Below are 23534 nucleotides of genomic sequence, written 5' to 3'. Positions count from 1 at the left end.
ACTGCTGGGTGGTTACAAAGCTGCACTGGTGCAAAGCTGCCCACCCGCTGCCCCCGTGGTCTCCCCATCACGGAGCAGCTCTCATGGCATGTTCTCTCCCATTGTGAGCACTTGTGAAGGTGCCTGACCTGTGACACTGACCTGGGGGAGTTGTTTTAGGGTCCCCGAGGGTGGGCACCCCGGTGATGACGTGCCGGAGGCGTGAAGAGCCAAACTTTTAAAATCTGTTCCAAGACTGAGAGCATGAAATCTCTGCATGTCTGACACGTCATCACTCCTGCTGTGTCCATCTCCTGGTGCATGGCCTGTCCAAGTCATGTGAGATCTCTGGGGTGTCACTGAGCCCTGACCGTGGGTGACGCTGCAGCCAGGACCTGCAAGGATGGGGCCAAATGGTGCCCTGGTTACACAAGTGTAAACCCACTGGGGCTGGGTCACACTTGCTTCAGGATTAGTAGAGGGAGACCTGACGGTGTGTGACAGAGAGGTGCGGCGGGTCCCCTGCACCCCGGGGCACAGCGGTGGCACAGCCCTGCCCTGTCCCTGCCAGCTTGGACCCCGGGCCAGGGGACCAGGGGAGCTGGCAGATGACAGGCTGCCTGCTGCCACCACGAGATGGCGACCGAAGGAGCCTCTGCGAAGGCTGTCCAGGGAAAGGTGCTCAGCCGGCGGCTGCAGGGGGTATCTCTGAGGGATTTTCTGTAGTAAGGGATGAGGAGGGTGGGGAACAAAGTATGGGGACACCCATGGCCAGGCTGAGTAAGAATAAGGATGTGTGAAGTTGACCCATCAGGCTTTGGGAGTACATGGCAGCGTGTCCCATGGATATTTGTACCCTCTGACTACCCTGCTTTTCTGCAACAGCATCTCCAAAGGCAGTGCTGCCTCCCCACCTTCCCTCTCTATCCCCATTACTCCTGGGACAACCCATTTCTTCCCCCCCACTGAGGAAGAAAAGAACAGTTTCCCACACCCACCTCCCCAGCACCTGGAAGCAGATCCTGGGCAGGAAGGGGTTAACAGCAGGCCCATCAGTGCCAATGAGGGGCACCTGGATGTGGGCAGGCCCTACAAGAAGGAGTGGAGGAACAGGAGCTTTCTTTGGAGGTGTTGCCTGGAGAGCAGGAGAAAGGTCTTTTCCTGGGTGCTGTGGAAAACAGGATCATGTGGCTACATGAAGGCAAGTGTTGGGGACTGGCTCTGCCTGGCTGGGGCCTCTGGGTAAACCCTGTGGTAGGGTGATGGTGATAATGAGCTGTGGAGCTGAAGCCTTGCTCAGCTGATGCTTTTTCCCCTGAAGCTACCAGATCTTTTTGGCTGTCTGCTCCAGTGCATGCTCATGAGTCCCATCCTCTGCTGGGCTGTGCATCTTTTCCTGGTGCTTGCCTGAAGGCTTTGCCCTGGCAGGAGGCTTTGGGCCATGCCTGAGCCAGCCTGTCCCCTGTGATGCAGGGTGGCAGTGGTCCCTCTCTGCCTTGGTTTGCAAAAGGGGCAGCCAAGCTTCTTCCCTGCTGGAAAAGCTTCCTGTGGAAAAGAGCTCACACCTCTCCTGGAAAAATGTGTTTGCAAGGACAGGAAGGGCTTTTTGTTAAACTTGTGCACGCATGAAACTTGTACGTGAGCTGCCTAAACACTGCCCCAGTGCTGCTGCTCTGGGTGGGCACTTACACAAGTGCCTTGTAGAAGGAAGACTTGGTCTGGCTGCTGTGAAAGGAGCAGGGCTGTGTTCATCAGCACCAGAACCAAGTCCTGGCAGTGCAGCACTGAACAGGCACTGGAATCCCTTTACCTTTCAGTATGACAGCAATTGCTTTACTACCCTATTAATGGTTCAAAGCTGTGCCAGGGAAGGCTTAGACTGGGTATTAGGAAGCATCTCTTTACTGGGATTGTGGTCAAACACTGAAACAAGCTTCCTAGAGAGGTGATTGATGCCTCAACCCTGTCTGTGTATAAGAGGCATTTGAACAGTGTCCTTAATAACATGCTTTAGGTTGGTCAGGCAGTTGGACTAGATGATTGTTGTAGGTCCTTTCCAAGTGGAAGAGTCAAGTCTACTGAGACAAATGAGGGTGGTTAAAAGAGCTGTTTGTAATGGGAATTAGCACTCGGCTCCACACACAGCTGGCACTGCTCTCACAGGGCTTTGACCTATGGTCCTGTTTGAGTGGGTAAAATTTGTGGCAGTCCAGAGTATCCTATTTTGCATTTTTTTAACTCTTTTTAGTGCACAGAAACTGCATTGTCCTTTTAAGACAGGAGATGAGTAGAGGGACAGGGTCGTTTTACCCTGTTCTCTCTCTTTGAATTTTGAGATAAGCACTACATCATGTTAACAATCAGACAATATGTGATAAACTGGAGCAATTTGTCCTAGTTGGGACAGAAGCTTTATCTTGGGAGGGTGCCTGGGTGGGGGGAATATCTCTGGCTGGAATGTTTGCAGGTGCTGCCAATTTCATCTTGCCATCAGAGGTGAAGTTTGCTCAGGCTTGCTCTAAACTCTTTGGCAGGTATCCAGGTGTGAGGCACCACTCTGCTGGGTCATTTTAGGTTACTGGGGTTAAACATTCGTTGTAATGAAGGGCTTCAACACATGGACAAGGTAATGTAGCTTAGTGGTGATGTGAGCTGAGCCATAGAAATTGGCCTATTGGTCCTCAGGATGTGTGATGGGAATGTTTAGCTTCCTGTGAAAGAAGGTTAGGCTAATGCAGTCTGTGCTGAAAGTATGCCTGTGGCCTAAGACTGCAGTTCAGCTTAATGGGGGAAACCTAAGTCCTGGCAGCCTGCTCTCTCCTAGACCAGTGCACACTTGTGTATTCACTGGGGAGCTTTTTGTGCCATTGACGTTGAGACACGCATCTTTCGACCTTCCTCAACTCCTGCATGTCCTTGTGCAGCACTAAACACACCTGTGGCGATGGTGTGCAGGTATTGGGGCCAGGTCTTCTCTGGGACTGCCCTCTTCAAGGTCTGTACTACCCCTGTGCCCATAGGCAACAACTCTGGGAAGGCTGTGGTGGGGTAGGAAGTATTTCCCAGTATGTTTTAAGTCTATAGTCCAATGCACACTTGCAGGCTCTGGTTAGATTTCTTTTCCCTTAAGAACCAACCTGGCAGCCCAGGCTGCCTGCTCCTCCAAACCACAGCCTGAGCCCCTGCAGCCCTGCATATTCCCTTCTCCCTTGACCCTCCAAACCCAGACCACCACAACATTCCACTGCTTTTGCTCCTGTTGGAGTGGGAACTTAGGAGTCTGGTGGCCTGGACTGCTGTGATGCTTTGGGGCTCCCACCTGCCCCAAAACTGCTCCACCAGTCCCCTCCTTGGAAAGTAAAGCCCCCCCAGGCCAGCAGGATCCTTGTGATTTCTGCAGAACCGGCACAGCCTGCCCTGGTATCTTGCCAAGAAGGCCAAATATAAATAAAGTGGCTACATCCATCGGTTTACTTAACAAAGTGGTGTGTGCGTTGCCTTCTGGAAGTACAATGTTTACCCTGCTGGCTGCAGTGCTGGTTTCATATGTTCAAGTGAAATGTTCCTGGGCCAAAGTACAGCCAGGCCAGCTGCTGCCAGCAGGAATCCAGCACCACAGAGAACAAACACGTTACGCCAGCAGGTGAGCTGGAGCTGCATTCCTGAGTGTTTTTGCCCAGCATGGGTCTCCCTTGGAGAGAGGAGCTGATGGGTGAGCAGCCAAGTGGCCCCTTCTCTTAAAACAAATGTGTAGTTAGGCTTTATCAGGTTCAGTGTTAATTAACACACAGGGATAAATCCACTTATTCTAGGGCTGCCTCTTTCCTGTACCCGCTGGCTGTATTTTTGTGATCAGTCTTGTATTCATCTCCTTTCCCACCAATGTCAGGGCCTAGGTTTGGTCCCTGAGATGTTGCCAGGGCTGGTTTTGATCAGCTGTGTCTTGGCTTGGAAACCTCCATGGACAGAGACTCCTCTGTCTCTTGGGCAGCCTCAATGTGTTGTATCAACTACCCAGGAAAAACTTGATTGTGAACCTCCCCAGGTGCATCCCATGGCCCCTCAGCATGTCCCCAGCATCACAGGAGCTGAAGCTCAGCTCTTGCAGCCTTGCCAGCCCCTTCTGCCTGGTTTTCACCTCTGGAGGAGCAGGGGTGAGGCAGCCTGGTAGGTCCGAGAGTGGCCATCCAAAGAAATACATATTTTTCAGTAAGAACAAACACTGTGTGCTCCTTTTCTTACTGCTGGCCTGGTTCAGTCCTGAGGTCTGCCCAGTCCTTTCCTCATGGGTAGGAGACTGCAGATGTACTACAGCTAGGAAATGAAACCCACTCTGAGAGGAAATGCCTTCCTGGTGCCCAGCTGGGCAGCCTGAATTTTTCTGTCCCTTTTTAAAATGTTTCTTTTTTTAAATGCAAGTTATCCACTATTTTGGCTGGGGCTGGAGTGGTGAATGTTGCTGGGAAATGGGGTTTGGAACTGAACGCTTTCTTTGTGAGGTTTGGAAGGGTAGTGGAGTCTTATCTCTCCTTCAGTCTCCCTTGGCAACATCTGTTTACATGGCTGCACAAACTGCTGAGATAGTTACTTCATGCTAGCCTTTTGTTTTGTTTCACTGGAAACCAATATTTTGGCCATGTCAAGGCTTAAATTCTTTTGTGACATGTTTAATCCATGTTCGATGGCTTGCTTTTGTCCCAGAGGTGGAAAACCAAGTAGAAATAAATACAGGGAAAGGATTGCTGGGATGTAAAAAACTGGAGGGTGGGGGGAGGGGGGAAATTAAACAAAACCCTGAAGACTTGACAATTTGGCAGAAAGCATCTATTTATTTTTTTTATTTTTTTAATATAGCTCATAAGACTTTATGAATCTGTTTTAAAAGGAGGGAGCTGATGTCAAAGCTTGTGGTGGCATAGCCAGGTTGTTAAGAAAGTTCTCACTCACTGAAGGATTTTGGGGTTCTGAAGCACAGCTGATGGGGGTTAGCCCATCCTGTGGGTTGGGGATGCTCCTGTCTTCTGTACTTTTCTTCCTGGCTGGTGGCAACTGCATGGGACAATTCTGATGCAGCGTTGTCTTTCCAGCCGGTGGTGGTGGGGACCTCACCCCCAGGTGCTGGTGTGTGAGTTGGCTTCTGGTGCTCCCATATCTCTTGCCTCTGTATTTTGTAAACTAACCCTCACCCTTAGACCTTTCCTGGGCTACTTCTGCAGGGGTGGTGGCCTTGGATTGTCTAAAGATCCACCTTCTGCTGGGTCTCCCACCTGTTCTTGTGTCTCCAAGAGGACTCTAGGTGCCTCTTTTTCCTCCCAGCTGCTCTGTCTTGCCTGTTTTGAGCATAAGTTCTCTGGATAAGGACCTTTTGATGGAGACAGGAGATTATTGTCCTGTTTGTGCCTAGGACTGCTGTTATTTTAAACAGCAGCAGTATTTATGCAGCAGCTGAGCAGCCTTTGCCCGACTATGTATTTGCATGGGAGCCTGGAGCAGAATTTCACTTACTGCCTTATCAGTCTTATCTGCCTCTTCCCTGAAGCCAAAACAGTGACGAGTTCTCATTTATCTGTGTACCTGCCTTGGTGATTGGCCAGAGATGGGAAATACTGTAGATATCTAAACAAGCCACTTTCTTCTGATGTGCATAAGTTACTCCAGGAATCTATTTCCCCACATGGCTTATCAGTCCAGACAGGGCACCACTGCTGCCTCTCCAAAGCTCAGACCCAAATCTAAGCAGGATCTCTTGGAAAGCCTTTATCTAGGTTTTATTTCTAGAAAAGATAGGCATTATCTGCACAAAATAAACTTTTTTTGCCCTGTAACCCCTGGTGATGTTACAGGTGGGAGACTGACGGGACTGCCAAAGCAGAGTCAAAGGGCCAGTTTGCATTTGCTTCTCAGGGTTGGGCTGTGCTGGCAGCAGTGTCCAGCTCTGCAAGCCAGACTGCAGCCTGGTCTTGCTGGGCTGCTCAAACCTGCCTCTGAAGGTGCTTTGTCCCTCGTCACTGCTCTGCTGTCTCCCTTCAGCTCTGCACATGCTCCCATCCCTCTCCACAAGTGATTATCTTCTTCCCTCAAGCCCATATGGTCCCAGGAGGTACCAGGTGCCATCATAGCACAGGACAGTTTCTCCTCCTTTTTCTCCTCCCTTCCCACTGGTGCTAAGGGGCTGGAGGAATCTAACTCTCACCCCAAGGGGACCCTCATCACACCTTCATGATCACTGTCTCATGTTTGGCAGCACAACACTGGGAGAGACACAGGATAACTTGGCCTAAATAATACATTAGAAGAGCTAGTCTCACTGTGCAGATCATTTTGCTGGCTTTGTAAAGTTAATCAGTTTACATGTTGCCATTAGGTCAGGAAAGCTCCATTTACCTTAAATAATTAATGAAGATCAATTAAACACAAGGTAATTGTGAAGAACAGCAGAAGGCAGAATGACCCTTATTTCTTCCAGTTCTTTACCCTGCTTAGATAGCCCAGTGCAACAGCACATCTTACAGAGCTTGGGCAGTGGGAAAGTAACTTACATCTGTGTTTAGTGATGACAGCTCTATCCTGAAGGCTTGACCTAATTGCTATGTCTTGTCTCAACTTCCCTCTGGGAGTTACTGTTGCTATCATAGTAGCAAATGCAGCTAATGAAAACATCCAGTGGTTCCATTAAAGTATTAGTGTGGTGAATTGACTCTGTTGTGCAAGTGCAAATGAATGTTTCTGTATTTCTGAATTTTTTTGGTGACTGGCTTATCAAATGTACCATCAAAACCAATACTTGTTAGAGCTCCTGGAGGATATTTTCCAAAGAATAAGCTTCTTGAAAATAATTCTATAACGTATTTGATAATCATTAAAATGCTGAAAGAAGCCACAGAAACTAAGTTTCTGGCTAAGTGAGATGAGGGAGCAATGTGGCAGACCAGAAACCACCATAAAGCATCTCCCATAATGGGGAACTGACCTTAAGAGAGGCTGAGAGCTTTGTCCTTTTTAGCTGACCTTGGAGCTGTGTGATGGTAACTTGCAGTGGTTAAACCAAACTATTTCTTGGCCTCTTTACTGCATAAATAAGTTGGTTCAACATAGTAGCAGCCAATACAGAAATGAGCAGAAAGCAGCATGGTGTCTCCCAGTGACACAGCTCTAGATGAGCCCTTTGGAGATGGGGGCTGGAGGGATGATGCAGGATGTTCCTGGAAGGAGCCTGTTTCCTCCACTCCCACCAAGTTACAAAACTTGTTTTGCCATTCTGAGAATCATCAGCACGAAAGGACCATAAAGGGTTTTAAGATGACTTTCTTTGGCTTGCTTGTTAGGAAGCTCTTTGCAGTGAGCTGGCAAGTGCCTGCTGCTGGCTGGCCTCCTCCCAGAGCCCGGGAAGGAGGTGGTGGGGTGGCTCTGTTTTCAGTCCTCTTAACTCCTCTAAGAATTATTTTAGTATGATGATCTCTGGCCTGAACTTCCAGAAAGAACAGCAAGTCCCTGAGCCATGGCAGAACCGAGTGTACCACAGACTTGCAAGACACTGCAGCATGGGCTCATTTTTCAAAATGGGAGACATCCCAGATAAGTGAAGGTGAATAGTTTGCTCAAACAGGTGTGCTCAGAGAGCTGAACAGCCTAGCCACGAACTCCTGCTCTGAAATTCTCTTCTGTTATCCTTCCCTCCCATGGAGTCTGTATATAGCTTTGCTTATTCTTTGTCCTCAGACATATTTTTATACGGATATATCTATAGATAACACATTATTACTGTGCAGAATATTTTCTATAATGCACTGATCTTTTTGCTCCTGATAGGGAGCAAATTGATGAGGTTTTGTTTGCCTGTATTTCCTAGAGATCAGTGTGTTAATGAAGGAGTTGATGAACTTTGTGCTGAATGTTGCAATGTCCTGCAAGCTGTAGTGCTTATCTGGATTAACTTCTCTGAAGATCCGTGTCCTGTCTGCTTCACAGAGAGGTTCATAGAGCAGACAATAAATCCTCAGTAATGAACACTAACGGCTTTTCTTTTAATTTATAATCTACCTCAAGTCACAGTACACTTCTAACCACTTGTTGATGTGGCTGAGATGCCTGCTGTGCTGACATAACCTGTGTGCAAGGCACATGGAATATCTCTGCTGGCAAGGGTGGTTCCTCTTCAGTCTGATTCTCCTTGCCTGGCAGCAAAGCACAATGGTCTAATATGCCCAAGGCCTTGAAGTATTTATGCTGCAAGCACTTCTGGGCTAAAGTGTGGCTGATATTGTGGGTTCCTGTGCTCTGTGCACAGTGCAACAGCAACTGTCAAGCACCTAATTTCAGTAGTGTTCATATTGTGAGGTACCCAGTTCTGCTCACAGGCTGCAAAACTTCTCCGAACAACATAACCTCCAGGCATCAAAATCACTGACCTAGTTTGGTCAGAGGGCTTGCATTTCTTCTCTTAGATGCTTTTGAGGTTTAGTGATAAGGAAGCATATGGCCATATAACCAGAAATTGGGGGACTGAAAAACTGGCAGCTGCAGGAGCCTTGGGTGCCTGCAAAGAGTTAACAGGCACCACTGGTTGCATGACAGCCCCCAGCTGTCTGTGCTGTCCCCTCCAGCATTTCTCTCCACTATTTCATCAAAGTAACAGGCATGGTTTTAATTTTCCATGACTTGCTTATGAAATATGATCCTTGCTGTAATAAAGAAATGATTTGGTTTGTAATGGATACATAAGAAATCAATTTCCTATTTTTAAATAGGTGGGATTAACAATGAGGCAAACAATAAGCAGAGGACAGAGAGAAAGATGGGATAAGGACCCAGCAGCTCCCAGACAGGGCTGACTGTACTGGGATGTGTTACACTGCATTTGTTCATGGCTTCACCAAGGCACAGCTGTAGTGTTTTCTCCAATGTATATTCATCTTCTGCTTGCAAATCATGATGTTGGGAAGAATGCTGAAGATTCATGACTTCTGCCTAGCAGTAACATTTAAGGTATATGGTGGTCTCTGTTCAAATTCATGGTTGAAATAAACTAGCATAATCATAAATGACTTGGGAATAGATGCCCTCCCTGGTCTTCCTGCTGTGTCTGCAGCTGGGACAGCATCCAGCAAACCTTCACCTGGACTGGGAGGTTGGGAGCTGCCCTCCAGCAATTGGAACAGGAGAAACTTCCAGTTTCTACTTTCTAATGGCGTAACTATATGGGAGAGAGTTGCTTGTTTGGAGATAGTGCAGCAGTGCCACAGCCTGTGGGGAGTTTTCTAGCTGTCATTGCTGGAAACCATCTGGTCCCCAGGTATCTGGTCCTCCTCCTTTACCTTTCTCCTGCAGCATTGAACTCTGCTGCTTGGGGAGTCTCAGGTCAGACAGCTGTCGGCAATCCCATAGTCTTGCACAGGCCTAGTCAGTATAGTCACTTCCTGGCAGCTCCATGTGCTATGTCCCTGCAAAAACATAACATTTTCCAGTCCCTGCTGTAGTAGATATTCCCAGCAGAGGGAATTCTGTGCTGGTGTTCCCTGTACTTGGCCTGTGCTGGCAGTGCAGTCCCTCTGGTGAGGTCTGTTGGAGGGGTCAGAGAGGCACAGGGATTAGCCTTAAGCCTCTTCAGATGCTCTGTGTGCTTTTCTTTCCCTAGTTATCCTGGGAAATTCACCTCCTGTGTGGCACAAAGTGGGTGTGATGCTCACTTGGCATGTTCTGGGGGCCTGGTGCAGGCTGTGTGCAGGACACAGTTCCTTGATGTTGCAGGTGTCTCTGAAGGCAGATTGCCCTTTAGACCTCGGCCTGCAGATGGGAGATGCAGATTCTCCTGCCAAGCCACCCCGAGCCCTGCCAGCATGTTTGTGATGGTAACAGATGTGCTGCTGCTCCCTTTGCTGCCGCAGGCACACGGCGCACGCTCTGCTGCGCCTGCAGCTCGGGGGTCACGCTGTCCCTGAGCTGAGGGCTTCAGAGGTGGGGAGCTGTGTGCTCATGTTACTGGGGATAACCACCCTGTCTGAGTCCATCGCCCTCAGCAAATCACCAAACTGCAGTCTGGACTTGCTAAAGCTGCTCTTCTAGTGCCAGCACCTCCTCCTGGCCCAGCTCCACGCCTGTGTTAAGTGGCTTTGGAGCTGCCCCAGGGGTCTGTCACGGGTTGGAATTAGAGTTGCATTTGGCTGGCTGGCCCGTCTTTCCTTCCTGGATGCTATTGCTTTTTTTTAGCTTATCTCAGTTCTGCATGGGTTTGTGAGTTTCTGCTGAAGTCTCTAACAAGATTTGTATGGTGGCTTCTTTTTCCTCCAAGCAATCATCATTTGGCCAGAAATAAATGTTTGCAAAAATCTTTTTAAAGTCTCTCCTTCATGTAGGTTTCAACAGCCTTCTTGAGAGACAAGCCATAAAAACTGATGGGACTTCTGGAAATGGTTGGTGGGACTTCTAGGACTCGGCAGACATCCATACAATTTCTTGTAATCATCTCCACATAGATCTGTTATTGCTGGGGCAGGTACCAGATGCATTATCACTACTAATCTTCTTCAGGGGTGGAGGGGTGTCTAAGTGTAGATAACGATGATGAAATTGAGCCAGATTTCTGTCTGTATAGAACAAAGACCAAGAAAACTCCACAGAATCCAAGGCCTGCTTCTACTTACTCGTGTCAGAAGGATGTTGTTTTTATCCTGAAGGACCACCAGTCTCCAACAGCCTCCCTCTCCCTTTCCCAATTGCTGTCCAAGTTTAAATTTATAGCTTTTTTTTTTCTACCAGTTACCTCTGGGGTTTCAAATAACTGTTGGTAGTATCCCAAACTGAAAGGCAAAACCAGACCAAATGTACAAAAACAAACCTCAGCAAAGAACCCGCAGATTCTTTTTGTCACTGTCCAAGCCAGCAGGAGCTCTGCTGTCCAGCTCCACTGTCACTGCCATGAGGCTCTTCATGAACTTGCTATTTAATATTGAGGCAATGCAATGACTGAGGAGAAACAAAAGTTCAGGCACCCTTACCTTCACCTGATGATACTTGAATGAGCTATAGGAACAAAGGAGTCAAATTGGTCAATAAGAGTCAATGCATTGTCATCTCCAGAAGGCTCCCTAAGCCTCACCACCCTTCTGGATTCTGCCAGCAGGAATAAATTCTGGGAAAGTTGTACTGCTCTAGGCTTAGCAGTGCCTTAATTGTGCAAAGTCATACCACTTTTGCAGTGTTACTGGATACTGATGGTGATGATGTTCACCCTGTGGGCTGGAATTTAGCTCCATGCCACTAACAAGAAGGCTCTGGTGGCTTCTGAGCCAGCAGAACTGGCATCATCTTGTAGCATTAAAGTTTTGATCTCTTTCCAGCTTTGGTTAAATTTAAAGCTGCTATTCATAGCCTCTGTCAAGATCTGGAGCTCCAGAACACTATGGGAAGTTTCTCATCTGTTCAGGAAGATAAATATAGTGGTGTTTTCTGGTGGGCAAAAGGACGTTTTGTTATGCGACTCACATTCATATCTGTGATGGCATTTGTAGGCAAATGTTGTTGCTGTACCAGCCTCCCCCATGGTGACAGGACCTTCCTTGGGTTTCACTGTTGAGATAAGGAGGGGGAAGAGTTCAGACTATTAGTTTAGTTAAAAGCCTCCAGAACTATACAAAGCAGGGGTAAGATCTATTAACTGTGAGCCTAGAGGCTATGTTCTGTGGAGGATGAGCTTAGTTTGTTCTGGAGAACAGCTATTTATCAGAAAGAAATTTCTGGGAAGGACCTTTCCCTGGTCATCCTGGGAAATGGCATTGTGATGCTTTCCAAAGAAAAAAAGAACAAGAACTAGTAGCTGAGTTTAAAAAAAGAACAACAAACAGAAAAAAATGCAGCAGCTCTACAAAGGAATTTTTTTTTAGCTGAATAAAGGGCCTTGAGGCTGCATAAAACCAGTACAAAAACCTTGTGTTCCTTTGGGAGGATTAAAACAGATGTTTTCTTTTTCCAATGGCCAGTATCTGACATTTCCAAAGAAGAAACAAAGAATGTTTCTGGGATGTGTGTTAGAAGTTCTGATAGCAGCTTATCAGCTGGAGTCAGACAATCTCAGAACCTACATCTGGTCACACTTATGCTGGAGAATAGCCAAGACAAGTCCAGTGGCACCGGTGCCAGGAGGAGCAAAATGAATTTGAAGGTGACCAGTGTCACTGATGGTAAGGAAGGCATCATAAAGCCCTTCACACTGGGTTGGAACAGCTCAGGTTTTCTGCATGGCTTCTTACAACAAAGGAGGCAAAACAATGTTTGTGTTTGCAAGGATCAGCCTGAATTCTGTATATTGATGTATGTGGATTTCTGCAATTTGCTCTCAAGATCCTTCTCTGATAAAGTTTTGCAGCCAAAAGTTGTGTCTGTGATGGCTGCAGAATGCAGTAAAGGCACACGAGCAATTTGGGCTTTGTTTTCTCTTTTTTATTATTTCTTTTTTTTTTTCCCCACCTAGCAGTTTTGCATACAGATTCACAGATCTGGCAGGGCATGTTTTGAAATCTCAGTAACTGGGGTTTGCCAGCACCCACTTGAAAATGTGCCCTTTTGTATTGCTGAGGTTCAACCACTGCCAGAAATGTCCTCCATGATCAGCAGTAATGATTACTGATCTGGAATTCAGAGCACTCTGCCATTCATAAGCAGCATTTCAGTGCTCTTCCAGCCAGGTACATCTCTAGTTACAATAATTGTCTTTCAATTAGGGAGCTAATCGACTATACTGCAGTAAGTATGGAAGAAATAATGTTACTATGGTAGCCAAGGTTTTTGGAAAGCAGTACAGATGTATAAATGTCATTTATAAGAATTTTACTTCTGTCCCTGAAAATAGCCCCATCATCACAGAATTGTGAGAGATTTGAAGTTGGCTTTCACCTTTTTCCAGTAAGAGTACTGCAGCAAGCTGGAAGTTGCTTTTCAGTTTTATTTGGTTTAACCTTCATCATGTTGACAGAATACAGGTGTGTGGATATCTTGTGTGCTCAAGCTAATTACTCCTGGGAGTGACATCTGAGAAAGGGATTTGAAGGAACAAGACAAAACACAGCCAAAATTTGACCTCAAAACATTAGAAGTGAATCCAGAAGATGGCATCATGCTGGGAGATTTCTCAACCTGCAAAGACTGGACCAAGGTCTGGAGCTGAGCTCTATGGATTTATCTGTGCTAACAGGAGTATCTGGCACCTAAGCCAGAATTTTTGCTGGAGTAGATAATGGTCGTATAGAAGGACACCATTACCTTAAGGGAGACAAGCACAGCCTCCCCTGGATGTGGTGCATCCATCACTGTGTTTGTTGTCTTGGTCAGTGAGTCATGGCATAAACAAGGCACCAGAGACCATATCCTTAATAGGACAGTTAAACAGTGATTTTGATTTTTGCCTCTCCTTTTCAGCCTCCAGTACATCCACAAGTGTTTTAAAGTATTTTGTTTCTTGCTTCCCAGAATACCAAGTGCATTTCATAACACAGCTGTTGCAAATGTTATGGCTCTGTACACTTCATGCGTTAGTCTTTCCTGCACTTCCCTTCTCTGAATCACATTTAATAGCCCAAGTTTTATATTTCTCTACTAATTTGTTGAAACTTATTGCATTTGTTGCCTTCCTCTCCTTCTTTTGAAAATTGGGGGAACTTCCAAATTTCAATTTAAAAGCATTTTGTTCTAATTCATTTTGTTTTTTATGGAGCATAGTATTTGTTGGAACGAAAGAAATTGAGATCATAATCTGGCATGGTTGACTAAGTTTCTAAATTTTAAACCACCGCCTTCTCTCTTTTTAAACATTTTCTCTGCCAATGCTAAACATTTTGATCATTCAAAATGTAAATTGTACTCCCCATAGATGTTGATGGGTTGTGGATATATTTACATACAAAGGAGCTGTTGAATGACTCACGCAAGAGAAGTTTTCTTTTTCTCAGCATTTTTCCCTCCCCATTTTCTGTACTTTCTGGAATGTTTTGCACACCCATCAGTCTCTGGTCAGTGTGTGAAAAGGTGCATGTGGTTAAAATGTGTGGGGTGGGAGAACCACAAATGGTTTAAATATTTTTGCCAGAAGTTGTCATGATGGCCACTTTCCATGAGTTGTGTTCTGTTACGCAAAAAGAACACCCAGAGGAGAACAGTGAGGCCGGTGGGGTTCCCTCAAGGGAGGGAAAGTCTGCCAGCCTCTTGAGGTGAGGAAGAGAGCGAGGGGTTAGTCAGAAAATGAAATCCACTGGTTTGGGCAGGGGTATGAAGATCTCAAGGTGGTTTGCACCTTGGAACACCAATCTTGCTAGCTGGATGTGTGCTACAAGGTCAAGGTTGTGTTGGTCCACAGCAATGGTGCCCACCTCTTCATGAAGCAGCGTTTTATGGGCTGGCTGTCACTCTGATCTCCCATGTCCATGTGCCTGCTAGGCTGGCGCTCTTGGCACAGATTGCTCTGGCATGAAGTATGAGTCGTTTCTTTTGCAGTGTTCAGAGCACTGAGCCTGGTTGTGTCGGAGTGGCAGATCAGCACACTGGAGCTGCTCAGAGCCCTCTGGAAGGGCCCAAGCTTCTGTACATTACTGGGTAGCATTTCAAAACATGATTGGAACCTGTTTGCACTACTCAGGACTGGGATCCCCTCAGGAGACTCATAAGAAATTTTGAGACTGTAATTGGCCATAACTCCCTGATATTAACATGACAGATTTTCTTAGATCTCCTCATTCTTCCTTAGGCTTGTCCAAATACTAGATCCAATGTTGTCATATCAGTTTGGGAATGGCCCAAGCCTTTCATTAACTACTTATAGGATTACTTTACAAACAACTTAATTTTATGCACATGGTAGTTGTCCTTGAATCTGAGTGCATAAAACAGTATTTCTTGGCTCATTTGCTCTGACTTATTTACTGCCTTCCACCTTGATTTTTCTTTTAATTTGGAGCCCACTCAAGAGTATACAGGCTAAAGATGACCTCACAGGAGAACTGCATCTGTGCAGATGTAGTTTTTGACCAGCAAGCAGGTCAACTGATGATCACCTCTACAGAGGCTGCACTGCTGTCCTCAGCTTTCAGCACAGCTTTCCATTGTCTGTTTTTTGTGTAATCTGTCCATTGACTTGTGCTGTGTTATTTGCCTCAGAGTTGACAATGTTTGTGTGAAGTCCTAAATTTGGAGTCAGGAGGTTGTCAGAGGCTTTTCAGGCTATGTGACCTCTCCTAGCAAACTTCCAAGGGCATCTGTTGACCAGTGTTGGCGCTGTTTGTTTTGTGAGGAAGCAGGGTCTATAAAGAGAATTATTACACAATGTAAGTAATTTTCTTTTTGCTAAGCAAATATTTGCAATATATTTTGGGAGATCAAGCATTCAAAGTGAAAAAGCAGGATATCTGCCAGGAACGTGGGAAGCATGAAGAAGGGCACTTTTAATAGGGAGAATATGGAATGGTTTTGGTATCTTGGATCTACAGGGAAGTCAACACAGGCTTCTACCCTTATTTTCATTGACCACTAAGGCTTTAAGCATCTCAACAGATCTGGAAAACTCTTCCCAAACTGTTTTTACTTCACTAGCTCCACTAGTTATTCTTGCAAAAGTCAAGGTACTGTGGAGCAGACAAATCCTATGACTTCAGCAAATGAGCTAGGTCCTAATATGGGGCTTTCCTAGAGGGTAGTTTACTTTATAAATACCTGAAGTAACTAACAATGCCCAGTAATGGAGAGCATGTCACTAGCTGGATAACTGCTTGCAGCTGGTTTCATAACTTCTGGATCATTCCTTTAGCTTGAATAAAAGTTGCAAAGACAGTACCTGGCTTAAACTGTTGGTTTAGGAGTAGCAGATCAATGCTAGTCAACAAGTAACTTCCACATGTGAATTTCTTTCTGTGCTGTGGTATAGACAGGAGGTCCAATTTATATGCATGTAGTTTATAAATACTGGAAATGAGGTCATGTTTTCTATAAACATTTATTTCAACAGTTTAAAGAATATGCCATTCAAAACATCTGGAAATCACAAGAACATGAGGCATGTATAATAGCAATATCTTAAATACACATTAGTAAAACAAAGCCATCTTTCACTCTGATAAAAGTTACAACTTCATTATTCTAAAAAATATTTAAGCCATGAAATATGTTTAGGTAATACATATATACAGCATCTAAGTTTCTTCTCTCCTGTAGAATTTGCGGCACTAGTGGTTTGTGCAATAGAAACAATGTGCCACCCCTTGAAGGCTGGATTGGTTTGGATTGTATGTGTAGAACTAGGCAAATAATTGACACACCTCATGGCTCTCTGTGTGTGCATGAAATATCTGGATTTTGCAGACCATGTGCTCAAACATTCCCATAGCTGCTCACCTATTCCCAACATCTGATGTAGCTGATAAATCATTAGGTCTGGAGTTACCTCTAGAATGCCCCTACCTATAGTCTAAGTAAACTAGGGCCTACTTTTCATGAGAAGTCTCTGCCCCTCAGTGTGCTGTTGTGCTTCCAGTGGTGATTTGGTAAAATGTTTGTCCTGTCTTAGTATGTGTGGATTGATAAGTAATTGTGGTTTTGATCAGCTACAACTGTTTTATCCTCATCTCTAAGGAAAGCATTTCTCTTTCTATTTCATAGGGGAGGTCAGCATTAACTTGCACTTCAAAGTACTGCTTGATTTCTTCTACCTCCTTTTCCCAGAACTCTTTGGAGATATCAAACAGTTCGGTCAAGTTGACATCTTCTAAACCCTTCAGGTTCAAAGCAGTGTCAGCAGGGATGTAACCTATGGCAGTTGGCTTGGCAGAAGCTTTCCCTTCAATTCTGTTGAACATCCATTCCAGCACACGGGAATTCTCTCCATAGCCAGGCCACAGGAATTTCCCTTGGCTGTCTTTCCGGAACCAGTTAACATGAAAGATCCTTGGTAGCTTTGCAGCTGGACGATGTGCCATGCTGAGCCAGTGGGCCAAGTATTTACCAAAGTTGTAGCCAAAGAAAGGTCTCATGGCAAATGGATCATGCATAATGATTTTGCCTGTTCGAAACACAAATGGAGAATGTAAGAAAATAAATAGCACAGTTATAATAAAGCACCAGGATTTAGTGTTCATGGTCCCTTACTCACCCTTCTGTATCTGAACCAAGGAGCTTTAAGAAACAGCACAAGCATTGTCCTTGATGTACAAAACACCAGTAGAAATTAAATTATGTAATAAGTGGAAATTAATTTCTTAAAGCAGCCTAAATGAAGAACTTCAAGAGCTGGCTTTTATCATTTATGTATTTACATTGAGCTCCAGCAGAAAAGAGAACTTAAGTTTAATTATCCCAGACTGCAACAAGAACTCCATATGAAAGCTTCAGGCAGCCTCATGTCTGCACCCTGTTCTGTGTGTTTGCCACCTAGGGTTGTTTTGCTTAATCTGACTTTTACAGAGAATTTGGCTTTTAACTCCAGTACAAATATTTTCTATTGTTAAAATGCACAGGTTGCAAAATGAGCTGCCCAGACTGAAATGCAAAAGAGCAGGACAGAATAGGCAGTCCAGAGGGGATTGCTTTTAGTACAGGTAGGCAGATTAACTTTTGATTTACCTTTGTGCTCAGCAGCTGCTGTTGCTTCAGATCTCATAGCTGCTCCTATAAATACTCCATGCTGCCAGTTAAAGGCCTCGTATACGAGAGGAACACCTGTAAAGAAGAAAATAAGTTCAATTATTAGGGGTCCAGAAACATTTTTATAACAGGTTTTGCTACCTGAGATACTGCCAAATGCATGTTAATGTATAATGGACTCTGATTTAAACTGTTTTTTAATCAGTTCATTTCCTGCCCTTCTATTGCAAGAAAGTTTATATGAATATGTTCAAAACTGGCTACTGAACACATGCACATTTAGTTGCTCAGTGGGAGATTTCTGTGACCTCAGAATCCTGAGCAGGCTTTGCTGGAAATAGAATCTGGTCCTGTGGTCATGATATTAGACTCAGACCCAGTATTACTCCTGTTTATTATTTTTTTCAACTTCAGGTGATCTTTCATAGATCAACTTATTTTACTTCCTTTTCTGTAAACAGTCTACAACTGGTTCATTTCTCCAACAATTTCCTATCTGAACTAGTTAAACTGCAAGCAAATTGAGACAAGTATGACAATTTGCTATGTGCTTGTGTTGCCTGTGTTAGTGGGTCCTGATCTCTCTCCGGCCCTTAGTAGTATTGTTATTATCATTATTTCTTTTGTGTTAACATCCCACAATTCAGACATTGAAATATCAGTGGGTGTAAGTGCGTGTGTCAAAGCCTAACACGGAGCATAGATATTTTCTTGCTTTTGCGGCTGTGAAAACAAAGCCTGTGTCTGTGCCCAGTTGTGTTTCAGCCTTTCTGTGGTCAGCACTTCTGCCTTGACACGTGGCTGATTCTTTTCTTACCAGCAGGTCTGCGGCCTCCAAATATTATCCCTTCAATGGGCACACCTTCTGGGGATTCCCATGCAGGGTCCATGATGGGGCACTGGCTGGCAGGGGTGCAGAACCGTGAGTTGGGATGAGCACAAGGCTCCCCTGTATGGAATACAAGGAAAAGGTCAGAATGGCAGAATTATCTTGAATTTAGCAGAGAAAGCCAAGAGAGACTGTGGAGTGGACCAGGTTACCGTTTTCTGGGGTCCAATCCTTGTTCTTCCAAGAAGTCAGAGTTACTCCTGGTGGTAATGGCTCATCAATGCCTTCCCAATAGACACCTCCATCACTGGTTTCTGCTACATTGGTAAAGATGGTGTTCTTGAATATGGTTTTAATAGCATTGGGGTTTGTTTTGACTGAGGTTCCTGGGGCGACACCAAAAAAGCCATTTTCTGGATTGATTGCCCTTAAGTTGCCTGGAAGTTAAATGAAAACATGTAGGGAAATCAAACTGTTCTAATTATATCCAGATTTTTGTAGCGTGTCTTGCTGCACCAAAATCAACCTGTAGTGGTCTGTAAACCAATCCAGTTTCAGTTCCATACCTTGCTCATCAAATTTCATCCAGGCAATATCATCACCCACACACTCAATTTTCCATCCTGGCAGGCTTGGGTTCATCATGGCCAAGTTAGTTTTTCCACATGCACTAGGGAAAGCTGCAGCAAAATACTTCTTTTTACCTTCTGGATTAGTAATGCCCAGGATCTATTGAAAAATTAATGCAACAGTTAAATGTGGTCTTTTTTCTTGCACTTTTCATTTTGAAAACTGTCTTCCAGCAGGTGGTAATGATAAAATATTTAATTATGCAAATTTGTTCCAACAAAAGCACTACATAATATAGTTGACAAATAATTCAAGCTGTACTTTATTAATCAAAAAGTCTACTCTTCTTGCCCTTATGATATCTCTAAGGAGTTCTTAAATATATAAGAAATGTCAGGCACGTATAGAAGTCAAATTTTTTTTGCTGATTAAAAATACTCAGACAGTATACAGCTGTGTTGTTCAGCTCATAAGAAAGCCAGGCAAGACTGCATGAGTGAAGTGTAAGCACTTCATGTCTGGACACTTCAGCACTTCTCAGAGTATGTTGGTATGTTTTTTGAGACTGTTCTCTTATGCACTTTGAAATTCTTATTTTCAGTGGTGTTTTACAGTAGTAGAATGTTTAAATGACAGCAGAAAATAAAGGCAGGAAAGGTACAAAGCAGAACTTGTTTAGAAAAATCTAATCTTTGCAGGTTTTTCAGTGCATAGACCTCTTTATAATATGAGGACAGTTTTTAAAATTTGCTTTAATCTTTTGCTATTAGATTTGTATGGGCAATGTGGATGCCCAGTGATGATGTTTAAGCTCTGATCTAATTAATGGGTCTGCCTACAAGTAGCCACTCTCAGAAGTTCCAAATCTTTCTTGGCTTCTGACTTTACAGGTATTATTTTAAAATGTTTGGTATTTAATCTTGCAAGCACTTTCCAGATTCCTTATTAGCCTGCCATGTGATAAATTCATATCTAATGTTACAGGACCATCCATACGAGACTAATTTCATTGACAGCAAGATGTGATGCATTTATGTTGTGTTAATTTAGGGTTTAATGGCTGTTCAAACACACATGATTTAATAGTTCTTACCAGCATGTGTTCAGCTAGCCAGCCCTCCTCTTTGGCAATTCTGCTGGCAATTCTAAGAGCAAAGCATTTTTTCCCCAGTAAGGAGTTTCCTCCGTAACCGCTGCCAAATGAAATGATCTCTCTGCGATCCGGGAGATGGGCAATCAGCGTTAACTCCGGGTTGCACGGCCAGTTGTTGACTAATGGTTCTGCAGAACAGAATGTTGTCCTCATGAATGCAGCAATTTCCATGCTGGATCACACTGTTGTTTCATCAGCATCAAGCCTCTGACAACAACCCATACCAGATGCTTTAAGGGAAACCCCCTGGTAAGTACTTGGGATAATAATCTCCTTTTCGTGAAACTCTCATTGAGCTTTAATTCTATTAATTGAGTTCTAAACCTAGTGCAGTTGCTCAGACCACCCTGGTCTTCTATGGTGAGTGCCTCCCGTATGCAGTCACCTCTAAAACATGCCCCAGGGAATTGCCAGGGTTAAGTTTTTAATGCCTTTTACCTTTTAGTGGTAGAGGACATCCAACCGAGTGAAGGCACTTCACAAATTCCCCGTTGCTCAGGGCTTTCAAAGCAGCTGTTCCCATCCGTGTCATGATCCTCATGCTGGCCACTACATATGGTGAGTCTGTCAGCTCAATCCCAATCTTGGACAGTGGAGACCCAATAGGCCCCATGCTGAAGGGGATAACATACATTGTACGTCCTGGAAAACAAGGAGTAGCAAGATGTGGCAAAGAGCAAAACAGGGAGCTGTTCAAATAGTCTTTAATGATATGGAGGTTGCTTCTCCCTTCTTTAAAAACTGTTTGTCTTGTGGGTGTTTCTGATGATCTTTAAAGAGGCGTAGCTTTGTTTGTCTAACTGTGTAGCAAGAAGTTTTACCTTAAATACTGCAAGCAGCTGATCAGACAAATTGCCTAGACAGTAGTAAAGGTGGGTGGAAGCCAAGTTCTCTGTTGGTGTAAATTGCTTAGCCTGAAGCTGTTGCTGGGGATGGGGGTCCTCCACTCTCCTCTCACTTCGTATCTGCCATGTGGCTTTCTGGAAAGAATTTCCCACATTTTCCTACCTTATTTTGCCCCTCTTTCTGAAGAGAAGAATGCTGGAAAAAGACAGACTGAGGACTATCCTTGCACAGGCATTTAGAGCTATGGTAAAGATCCAGCTAAAACTAACAACATGGCTAATATCAGGGGTATAAACATTATGCTAAAATCTTTCTCTAGAGATTAAACTAACTACTAGTAGTAGTGTCTGTAACCCTAGAAGTTCAATGGCAACCACCCTTTTCTTGCTTACCTTGCATGCAGCCTGGGAACCTGGTATTGAAGGCCTTCTCAAAATCTTCTTCAGACATCCAGCGACCCAGCTGGCTGGTTCCAGTTTTAGGGATTGGAGTGGTATCTCTCTGTTCTTGAGTGATGATAACAGTTTTGCTCTCTATTCTTGCCACATCCCTTGGGTCAGTGAGAGCCAGCCAGCTGCATTTCACCACAATTGGGAAGTTAGATGTTAATGATCAATATAGCACTTTTTACCCTCTATGGGACTGGTTTAGCACAAAAGGGCACAATGCTTTGTAAGGCAAAAACTATCGTGACAGAGACAGTATAACAGGCATTCTCTCATACAAATTGCTTCAAGACTTTCCAGTATGAATAACAAATGATATGGCCTAGGAAATTCTGGATGCATATTAATATTCCTCTGCCTCTTATCTCAGTCTTATTCTCTGTTGCTAACTTCCAGGGAAAAGTTAATCTCATTTCATTCTCAGCAGTGTGAAGTTGTTTTGCATGGGGACCACAAAATGATGCTCCAAGCAAAGTGGATGCCAAGCAAGTACTTTAAGTGTTGGTGTAAGTGCCTGTGGGATCAGAATCCAGCTTAGTAAATTGGCATAGTCCTCCAAGTTAAAAGCACCACAAAGGAAATGCTGAGTATAAGCATGATCATTAAAGTGAAGGAGTTTATTAAAAGGGAGGCTTTTTTCCTTCTAAAGAATTTTTGCCATCTATTTACAATAGAAAGGATTGTTTTACATTTTCACCTCTGTGCATAGAAATTTTCTATGAGTATAAAAACGTTCTAGTTGGGCTGTCATAACCATCATCACTATAGCTAAGAATATAATTAACAATGAATAATTTATCTGATGAATCTTGCCCTTTTCTCTCCCAAATAGTCTGCAAACAGATTGCTAAATTCCTGCACTTAGTTATTCAAAATTCTTTGCAGATTTCTTCCATGAAAATCTCTTGGTCAGCACGTAATTCCTGAGTATGTACTTGTTGTTAACATTCTTCTTTCATGTTGGGTTAGTTGGGAGAGATGATGAAATACTTGAAAAAAGTATTTGATGAATACATTACAGTCAAAGCTCATCGGCACGATATGAATAATGCCTGTACTGAATAATATTTGAACACCCACAGAGCTATTTGAATGCCACAGAAAAGTATTTGATGAACAAACTAATTGACTAAAATAGAAGAATTCTTCAAAAGATGTATTTGCTAAATAATATTTAGCCATTTCTAATGATCAGTTACATAAGTCTCATGACACTATTTCAGTTCCCTGATGTAACTAATCAATGGAGACACTGTTCAGTTTATAGTCCAACTGAATAATATGCTTTATATTAATTTTTAGAGGGAAAAATTTGCTTTGCTTGAGTATTTCACCTGTGTAAGCTACAGTGCCAAAATGTTCGTGGAAAGCAAATACTGAAGGGTTATAAGTAATTTTAAAAGTCAACAGGATAGAAAATGCATATTGCCATTCTGAGTTGATACTTCCTTCAGGCTACTCACCAGTTCTCATACTTGTTCAGCTTCTTGATCATGCCTTGTTCTACCATTATGTCCAGAAGTTTTTTGTTTTCTTCTTCTGAGCCATCACAGATATGAATGCTCTCAGGCTGGCAGAGCTTGGCATTACTTTCAATGAAGTCCCTTGCTTCTGGAGGCAGGCTCTCCAAATCCCCCTGGACAACCTTAGGCATGACATTCACCTCAGCTTTCAGCTGTGGGGGCATTACTGAACCTACAGTGGCTCTTGTTGATGGCTTTGAAATACTGATCACAATCTAAAACCAAATACATTGGGTGTGTTAGCACAATATGACATTCTAACCAGTGTCAATAAGCCTTCCTAGCAGCCTATAAGGCAAAGGTAGAATTTGTAATAGACTTGATCATGTACTTCTCTTTTATAATCACTATAGACAACTTAGATCACAGGTGATTTCAAGCTGGAAAAAAAGAGGCCATTCTACTTACTGTCTTATAAGCTGGATGTCAGAGAGGATCCTGATGTCCCTTTCAGTTGATCCTGTTTCACCTGCTTTGGAGCACTCCTGTGGTCACTGCTTTCCAAGTAAACACCCTCCCTTAAATATTCATGGTAGTGTCCATCCCACTAGGTGAGGTGAGGGAGGCTTGTC

The 23534-nt window shown here is 44.1% G+C and overlaps 1 protein-coding gene across 1 annotated transcript; it reads right to left on the bottom strand.

The window, feature by feature from the left end:
* Positions 1 to 15933: 15933 nt before the first annotated feature.
* Positions 15934 to 23450, bottom strand: PCK1 (phosphoenolpyruvate carboxykinase 1). The gene is made up of 10 exons (XM_051632892.1): positions 23371 to 23450; positions 22903 to 23177; positions 21386 to 21567; positions 20586 to 20789; positions 20088 to 20275; positions 18991 to 19153; positions 18637 to 18861; positions 18413 to 18544; positions 17575 to 17670; positions 15934 to 17014 (listed from the first exon to the last, which is right to left on the bottom strand). The coding sequence occupies exons 2-10, from the start codon at positions 23124 to 23126 to the stop codon at positions 16560 to 16562; spliced, it is 1869 nt and encodes a 622-aa protein (XP_051488852.1). The 5' UTR covers positions 23127 to 23177; positions 23371 to 23450; the 3' UTR covers positions 15934 to 16559.
* Between the last annotated feature and the right edge of the window lie 84 nt (positions 23451 to 23534).

Source organism: Apus apus, chromosome 15 (genome assembly GCF_020740795.1).
Source record: "Apus apus isolate bApuApu2 chromosome 15, bApuApu2.pri.cur, whole genome shotgun sequence".
Lineage (NCBI taxonomy): Eukaryota > Metazoa > Chordata > Aves > Apodiformes > Apodidae > Apus > Apus apus.
Note: the sequence above shows the minus strand (reverse complement) of the source record. Positions and strands in the feature narration are given on the sequence as shown.